Raw genomic sequence first — 9,715 nt, 5'->3', positions numbered from 1 at the left:
TGGAAAATCAATGGCTCTGGATTCAATCAATTAGGAGCTCAGAATTGTTATCTGAAGATTCATGAAGGACAAGAAGAAGAAGAAAAAAGCCGCTGCCCTGTTACAGCAGAAAGACCAAAAAGCTCACTCCTCGCCGAGCCAGTAGAATTTTGCTCGAGCAAAGAAATTTTATGACATTTAAAAAGGGGAAAAGAAACGATATTCATAATCCGAGACGACGTGTCGTCTACAATCATCAATCTTTCTCCATCTTGTGTTGTTGCGATAGTCGGGACTTCCGCGTGGCGCCAAATTCCGTCAAAAAGACGAAAATACCCTCAAAAAATGCAAATATCTATAGTTGGGATTTGGAATCGTGGTGGACTTGTGGATGGTATTTAAGTCTTTTAGAAACTGTCAACAATGGAAAAATATCTTGCCCTGAATCGACTGCAAGAAGCCGATATCTCAGTTGTAATTGTTCCTCCTCACAGCGAGCTTCTTCTTCGATTATGGCTGTGGTTCTTGGAAATTGGGCTTTGTTGCTGGACGTAACGTCCCCTCGGATTGTATTGGCAGATCGAAAGGCTCGTCCATTGGCTCTTGACGTTGTTTTGAGCCTACACAAGAGGGACCTTAACGCCTATTATGCTGCGGTTGTTGGCAAAAGCTTCGAACCAGATGGTGAACCTAGGAGCCAAAGAATCGTGGCTCGTGGAAAATCGAATTCGAAGAAGAACGGTGGCGTCGAGTTTGAGAGCGATGAAGAGGAAAATTGGGACAGTAATGGTTTGGACGAAGAGGAGAAGTTCGATTGGGAGAAAGAAATGCGGAAAAGAGTGAAGGAGATAGAGGAGAGGAGGGAATTGGAGAAGAAAGCGGAAGAATTACAGAGTAAAATAGAGGAAGAAGGAAGCGAGGGCATAGACGAAACCGAGGAAGAAAAGAGGATGAGAGTGAGAAAAGAGCTTGAAAAGGTTAGTAATCTAGTTAATTCGTTTGCAGTTTTAGTCGATTGTTAACTATCAATAGGACATTAATTTACTATTCTTCCATCTCATTGCATTCTTTGTCCAATCATATTCAACTTCTCTCTTGCTTTCATCCTGAAAATCTATATTGTTTGCTTGATAAACGTTCGTGTTTTTGGGAGATGTGAAAATTGATTGCGATTAGATGCACTTTTGTTTTCTGTTTGCGGCTGATTAGGTAGCTAAAGAACAGGCGGAACGAAGAGCGACGGCTCAGTTGATGTTTGAATTGGGTCAGAAGGCATACGGCAGAGGCATGTACAGTCGAGCCATTGAGTTTTTAGAAGGCGCCCTCACAATCATTCCCAGGCCTACTTTATTCGGTGGTGAGGTCAGTTTACTGCTCCAATGGAGTTTCAATTAACATTTTCCTTTCGAGCTATGATCCTTACAGTTTACAGTTTCATTATTGTTGGCTGAAACCCAAATTTCCCTTCTGGTTTTCAGATCCAAATATGGCTTGCTATGGCTTATGAGGCAAATAACCGCCATGGAGATTGCATTGCTTTGTACCAGCAATTGGAGAAGACGCATCCCAGTGTCAGCATCAGGCGCCAAGCGGCCGATCTTCGCTATATTTTGCAAGCACCAAAAATCAAGATATCTCAGGAGGAAATGGTGACAATACCTCTAATTGGTTCTAGTTACGACAGGTGATTAACTGATTTCTCTTCTCTGATCACTGCTTCGACTAATTTTCAGTACCTTGGAGCCTCATTCTTCTTTAATTTTAGCATTAGCACGACTTTGAATTTACCTTTATGCATAATGTTATCATCACATATCCTAGAGCTTTAATTAAGCATTTGGGCTGCTAAGATATGTCTGTCTGCAATTTCACTATGGATTTCCTCATCATTTTCCAACATTCTTGTTAGAGAAATTTCATTACTGACATCTGGACGTCCCTAAGTAAAAACCTTCTCCTTTAGAAGAAAATGCAATTGGGAAAAGGGGGAAACATAACTTGTCTGTTTATCTGAAGTTTCTTGTTTTGGTTTGATAACCTGTTTTTCATTTGGTTGAAAACTTAAAATATACTCCTTTGGTACTTGTTTTAACTCTTATAGCATTGAGAAATTTTTACAGATAAAAAAAATGTCAAACTATTTATAGAAATAGTAAAAAAAAAATACTGATAGACACTAATAGATTTCTATTAGCGTCTATCAGTGACAAACTTCTATCAGTTCCTATCATGATAGACACTGACAAACTTCTGTCAGTCTCTATTAAAAAAGATTAAATTTTTGCTATTATGTGTAAATAGTTTTCCTTATATTTCTATTTTTGAAAATCTCCCTATAACATTTTATATTTTATAACGGGGAGTCTGAACTTTGTTTCCTATATCCGAACCTCTGAACCCACCCCAAGGCCCGGATTGGGGGAGACATCAAGGGAAATCTTATAACATTTTGCCCCTACATTTAAAGCCTGTTCGGTAATCATTAAGTTTTTTATTTTTTAAAACTTGTGCTTGTTTCACACAATTTCTTGATTATGGTTTTCATATTTTCTATGTACACAGATGAATTCTTAGCCAAATTACAAAAACAAAAAACGAGTTTCTAAAAACTTTTTTTTTGTTTTTTCAAATTTTGGCTTGGATTTTGAAGACACTCCTAAAATGTAAACAACAACAAAACACATAAATCAATATATGAAAATGGTGATTATAGGCTTAATTGTGAAAAATTGAAAATAAAAACAAAATGGTTACCAAGAAGATTTAAAGTGTTTCAAAAAAAAAAAAAATTCATGAAACAACATACCTAACATGGACGATCAAGTGAACTGAATAGACCGCATATGATCTGCTTCCGTTATCTGACCATTATTCATATATATCTCAAATGCAAATACAACAAGATTTTGAATGTCAATAACTCATATAAAGGCCAAATCAACTAATTTAAAAAAGTGTTTTGGCCTTTTCTTTTTTATATCCATTCTTGTTTCAACCATTTGAAGAAAATCCGGTTCTATACGTAATATGTTAACCCTGAGTCTAGTCTTTGTTCACAACTTCACATGAAGCAAAAATTGTGTATTGAATTTGCTTTCATGACCTTACTTGTTTATGATCTGTTCTATAGATTGTACGATTGTGTCTTTAAATTTTAACATCTTGTGGCTAGAGCGTGATTAATGGTTAAATGAACCTTGGTTCCGCGACTATAGAGGATCGTTCTTGGCAAGCTTGTCCTGCTGGGATGGTTGCGTATTGAATTTGCTTTTTGAATAAGAAAATGTTCAAAATGCACTTAACTCTTGAATGTCGCTATTCAGAAACATAGCTTCACATGGTTTCTAACAAGAGTCGTGATTGATGCAGCTACGCAGCAACGTGGAGCGACAAGAACAAAGACAAAGATCAGAAAGGAAGCTGGTCAACCACGAATCAGCTTCCGTCGTCTAGGGACTATTTGGGGGACTTTCTTGTTTGGCGACCTCCGATTGGCTTGGGAAAAAGCCAAGCCTTCTGGCTTGGACTAACCTTGTGGCTCGGTTTGGTTGGTGCTGCCCTTTTACTTCAAAAGTAACACTCTTTTAAATGTAAATATTACTGTCAATGCCTGATGTATAATTATTCATTCGAGTGTGCCGGTGGGTTTTGCTGTATTTTTACGATATCATCATAATATAATATAAGGTCTTTAAACATTAAAAATGAATTTGTTTAGTGCTAATCAAAAACTATTTTCTTTTTACTTTCTTTTTTTTATCTTCCGACCCTTATTCTTGTCCTGTTATCTCGAGTTTGCCAGTTGCTTCCAAGTTTTGAGAAAAGAATTGTCAAATATCAAAATTTGTATTTACGAGGAGGCTAATATTTGACTTTATGTATTTGTATTGTTACCCACATCAAAAAAAAAATAATTAAAATATTTCAAATAAGAAATAAGAAGGATTCGTCACATGACAAATTATGATCGAACAATTTAATGGGATGTACGAAGACAAGTACTTTTTTAGATGCATTTAAGTTTTTTTTTTTATGAGGACCAGTATTTTTTTATTTGGACCAAAATCAGGAGATGATTGAATTCATTTATTTTCACTTGGATATTAAACAAAGCTTTGAGTTTTAGTCCTGAATTGTCATCTTTATTCTTTGGTATGAACCAAAGTTTAAACAATTAATAAGCATTTAGGTTGTGATGATGTATTATCCATTGCAATATTCATTTTGTTAAACTAGGAAAGCATCTATTGCCAACTCACCTTATTGTCATAGTTGACAACAAATGTAATAAACCCTTATGTGACAACAAATGTAACACGTGATAATAAGTAAACAATAAAAGGTAAATATAGCACAAAGATTAACTTGCATAAACTAGCAATTACTATGATTATTGTGATTATCGCATTTATGGTTAGAATTATGTCCATCTAAACACGCATCATCGATTAGTTAAAGCATTATAAACTCAATCAAAATATCCACTCCTTCATTAGACTAAAAGAAAACTATGGTTAGAACTATAGTCCATCAAAATCAAAATAAACTATGCAACTTAAATATTACCTTGTGAATTGTAAAATGTATGATTGTCATTATAAAAGCCAATGACAATAAGTGGATAGCCAATATGAGAATAGTTCATCTAACATGAAATTGTACTATTAACTTCGAGGTCTAAGATTTAATCTCCTTGTTGTACATACTAAAAAAAAAAAAGGAAAAAGCCGACAGAGAATATGAAAATAATAAAAAAAAATTCTTATATTTATGTCAACGCAAGCACATTTAAGTAGATTCCCAACTCATGCATGCTTTATATGACATGATATCTAATACCATCCTAACCATTGATGCTAGATTCCCAACTTTTCAATTGTCTGACTTTAATTTTTTTTTTAAAGAAAAAAATGCTATATTTAAACTTATAAGTTTAAATATTACTTGGGCCCTTGCATTGTTGTACTTTGAAGTATGTATGTTTTATTTTCATATGTGTTTTAGTTATTTTACTCTCATTAAATTATAGCATTATAACTTTGAGATCTATTAAAAGGACATGGAATAAAATTAGACATTTGAAAGTATATAGATAAAAATTGAAGGAGCGTAAATCACAAAAATCAAAATTATATCAACGAAACCGCATTTCATTTTAATCTTACAAAAAACAATATTTGTATATATTTTAGAAAGCGAAGCTTCATATTCAATTTTAAAATTCAAAAAGAATGGGAAAAAAACAATGGTTAGAAATATAGTCTATTACTATTAGAATAAATTATGTAGATCAACCATGATAATATGAATTATAAAGGGTAAATATTTAATTTTGAAAATAAGTCATTTTAAGAAAAAATTGAAGCATTTGACAACCATTCAAAATAGCTTTTAAAACATTTTCAATTTGTATTTTAAACAAATTAAATAAAAATGATCTTTTTTTAAAAAAAGCCATTGACAATTGTGAATTGTAATTTTGTTCACTGTATTTATGTAAATATTATGTGCATAGATAAGAATAAACGTGCTTTTTACATGTCACATTTAATTACCACCAAAGAGCCATTGATTAGATTTTCAACTTTAGTGCTTTGACTTTGAACATGAAACTGTTGGAAATTTTTTATGGACCCACATGTTGAATGGATATTTTTTTGCTATCTAAATTAATCAATGAGAGTTAGATACTTGTAACTTACAAAATAATATGAACTATAAACATATAGGTATTAATAACCACGTTAATTCTAATTTAACAAGGGGATGAACTAAAATTAAATTGTTCGTATTAATGATCTCTAACGTCAGATAGAAATTACGTTGTTTTCTCTTATCCCGTCAGAAAGAATTCTTTCTCTACCTATAAAAGAAGCAGAACTGAATAGATCAAACACATGAAGAAAACGTGATCTATCTAGATTTGGAAGATCATTATCTATTTCAGTTTTGCAATGGATTTGGCTATACTTTAAATTTGGCTATGCTTTTGCTTTTAAAGTTTAATTCTCTTGAATTCAATATAAAAAATAAATTAGTGGATTTAAATTTATTAATTTAGAATTTCTTAATACTTCATTAAATGGTATTAGAGTCCAATCATCATTGATTTTTGAGAATTTTTTTTCTCAATAACTTTTATTATATGTATGTATGCATTTGGATTTTATTTGAGGTCATTCTATGCATATTGGGATAATAATATATAAATAAAATATCATCCAATAATTTCGTAGTGAAAACTGCATTAATTAAAGCATTGTTCGATAAATTGTGATCACTGCACTTTATTTTCACTTACTTTTTTCACTTCAAATAAGTTGTTGTTTTTTCTTAATTACATATTGACGATAATTTGTAATGTGAATTTGCAATAATGACATGTAGTGGCACTTAATTGTTATTGCATTTATATCTTATTAAATGTCTTTAAAAAAAATTAAATTTACGTTTTGTCTTTAATTATTTTGACCTTTAATGGCAAGAAATCATTATCGTTTCTAATTCATGTTGTTTAACACTTCTTTTTCTTGATTTTTGTAATAAATCTAAGGAAGATAAAAAATTCATGTTTTGTTATCTTTAATTTTATGGTTAATGTCATGTTAAACAATAGAATCAATAATTGAAATTTGATGTTGGTAAAGTAACCTCTCTTGTGGAGATTATTCATGAGATCGTTTAAATGTTGAGTTTTATATGTTTATGCAAATATTGATCAACCTATGTGAATTTCAAACATACTCAAGAGTGATAATATGTGGCAACTATAAGGATTTCTTGTGTCTAAATAATAAATCGATATAAAGACAATTTTATTATTTAATAGGGATGTTCAAAAAATTCGATGACCCGAAAAAATTGATCAATCCAACCCAACCTAAAATAAAATTTGATCAAAAAACTCGGTTGGGTTGGGTTCAAATAAACAAAAATTTTATAGGTTGGGTTGGTTCATGGATTCACCAAATATAACCCAAACCAACCCAAACTAACCCGAATTTATTATTAACTTTAAAATGTTTTATTTTGTTGCTCATAACACGATTATTTATACATATATTGATTTTAATTTTATTTAATTCCAATATTTTAAGAATAATTTATTATTCATCGACTCTTAAATGTAGTTTTTTTTTTTTTTTTTTTTTTGCACTTTAGAAAGAAATAAATTAATTAGATTTTTACATATTTACGTTTTGCTTCTTTTTAGAACAAAATTTTAAATAAATGATCCAATTAATCCGAACCAACCCAACCCAAATATTTCGTGATTGGGTTGGGTTGGATTCATTTTTTAATAAAGATTATTTGGGTTGAAGAAATTTACAACCCGAACAATTGGGTTGGGTCAAAAAAGTCTTTCAACCCAATCCAACCCATGAACACCCCTATTATTTAACCTGCATTTATTGTCAATATTTGATTATTTCACCAATACTACTGCTTATGATCAATTATGATCAATATTATTGTCCAAATACTTAATGTTAATGTTGTATTAAATATCTTGGAATGTGACTAACTATTTTTTATGAATTAGGGACATTGTTTTGATATCGATCACTATGAATGTAGACATTCTTGTACATTCAAATTTGTTTCTTAACAACTAACGTTGCGACATTTGCTAACCTCAACAGTATTTCTATTCTTAATGGTTCAACTTTAAAGATTGGAAGGAAAATATTTTTATAATCTTATGATGTATAGATCTAGATCTTGCACTGAGGATTGAGTAACCTTTTCCCTTTCAAATGAAAGTTCTCCTAATAAGAGGAATTTTTTTTAGAAACGGAACCGCTCAAATTGCATGTGTCTAATGATCATAAAATATGGCATCCAGAGGCATTTAGGGGTGTGATATCTAAAAGGATAACCAATGCCAAAGATTTTCTTATCAAAATTTAAAAAAAAAAAAAAAAAATGTTTTGCTAAAAACAATAAAGCTGAAACAAGCATGTTGTTACAACGTTTGATTTCAATATATAAAGGAAAATGAATATTAGGGAATACATTATGAAAATGTCTCACTGACATCAAACCTGAAAGCACTTAAACTTGACATATATGATGGTTTACTTGCGCATTTAATATTGATCTCTCTTCCTACACAATTTAACTAATTTAAAATTAGTTATAACCATCAAAAGGATGAATAGACTCTCTATGAGCTCATCTCTTACTGTGTACAAGAGGAAAAAAGATTAAATCAAGATAAAATTGAAAGTGTTCTTCTGGCCAACACCTCTAAGGAAGGGGCAAAAGAAAGAAGGAATTTAAAGCTATTAATCCAGCTCATAAGAAACAATAAGTATCAAAAAATAGAGGTTGTTTCTTTTGTAAAAAAATTTGGACATGCAAAGAAGGAATGTATCAAATACCAATCTTATTGTAAAAAGAAAGGGTTGCATGAATTACCGAAAGCCTATTGATACTGAAAGAAACATCTTTATGGGTGATGGCTAATCGATTGCAGTATAGGCAATTGGACATTTTAGATTATTGATATTTTGTTATTTTTATTTGGATTTAAAAGACCCTTTTGTTGTACCACCATTTAGAGGGAGTTTGATTTCAATTTCCTTGTTGGACAAATCTGGTTTTAGTTGTTCTTTTGGAAACAATATATTTACTTTGTCTTTGAATTCAAGTAATGTTGGAACTGGTGATTTTTTGTTGGGATGTATTGCCGAATGTGGAAGAGACTGCGGCCTTTAGCGGGACTGTTGTCAACGGCTCTTCCCTCTGTTGTCACAAAGATTTTTGACTCAGCTCATTCTGACTGAAACAAGGGGTGGGTCTTTACCAACTTTCAAATAATAGGTTGGAAGGCCTGGATGCCTAATCTATGCTGAGTAGGCGCTCTATTTAGCAATACGGGATGATGTTTTTCCATACTTTCCGCATTCAGTTCTAGCTATTTCCGCGAAGCGCTTACCAAGCGCGAAGGAAAGGGCCTTCGCCACTTGAGCTCCTAAAACCTCGTAGTTATATGTTATTTAAAATAATTATTGATTATTTTATATTAGGAACAATCTATTAACGAAAGATTCAAGGTTATTTTATGTAACTTAAATATATATGTGGTTGACATATAGGTGTATCATGTTCAAGTGATAACCTAAATGGTCTGTAATATATGGATTGAAGGAACCATGAGGTCCACTGCAAAAGTGGGATCGTTCCCAATCCCAATTTTCACATAATAAAATTTACAGAACAACAAAATTATGCGATAATTTACAACATGCTAAGGAGAGAAAGGGAAAAGGGTTAGAAAATACTTACCCTTAAAGAACAAGATCTTCACGAAATTCCTCCTCGATTTGTCACGAACACCCAATGAGGACACCACTAAGGGAGCCTTCTATATTCTCTTTTAGGTAGAGAATTGGCCAAAGGTGTGGGCTCTGCTTCATTTGGAAAAGGGGGAGAAGAAATTAAGAGGAAAAGTTTCTCAGGGATGAATTTCTGTAAAACTTGCATAAACATTTGTTATCACTTGGGAAGAAGAAGACGACAAATGATTCGTCAAAACCAGCCCCCTTCTCCACACATTTTGAGAGAATTAAGAGGAGAAAAGTTATTTTCCTCCCTTTAATTTTAAATTTTAAAATGAAACTAAGATTAAATAATTTAAATTATATATATATATATAATAACTACTCATTATATGTATATATAACTATATGTTATGTCATATATAACACATAACTTATAGTTTTTATATTGT

The 9,715-nt window shown here is 31.8% G+C and overlaps 1 protein-coding gene and 1 pseudogene across 1 annotated transcript; both read left to right on the top strand.

The window, feature by feature from the left end:
• LOC150035286 (uncharacterized) overlaps nt 1-8,414 on the top strand; it is a 51,720-nt pseudogene extending 43,306 nt beyond the window's left edge.
• On the top strand, nt 171-3,684 carry LOC120082054 (Tetratricopeptide repeat (TPR)-like superfamily protein). Its single transcript, XM_039037273.2, has 4 exons — nt 171-956; nt 1,189-1,341; nt 1,458-1,663; nt 3,349-3,684. The coding sequence occupies exons 1-4, from the start codon at nt 171-173 to the stop codon at nt 3,554-3,556; spliced, it is 1,353 nt and encodes a 450-aa protein (XP_038893201.2). The 3' UTR covers nt 3,557-3,684.
• Nucleotides 8,415-9,715: the final 1,301 nt, after the last annotated feature.

Source organism: Benincasa hispida, chromosome 7 (assembly GCF_027475165.1).
Source record: "Benincasa hispida cultivar pf3 chromosome 7, pf3_genome.v1.1, whole genome shotgun sequence".
Classification (NCBI taxonomy): domain Eukaryota; kingdom Viridiplantae; phylum Streptophyta; class Magnoliopsida; order Cucurbitales; family Cucurbitaceae; genus Benincasa; species Benincasa hispida.
Note: the sequence above shows the minus strand (reverse complement) of the source record. Positions and strands in the feature narration are given on the sequence as shown.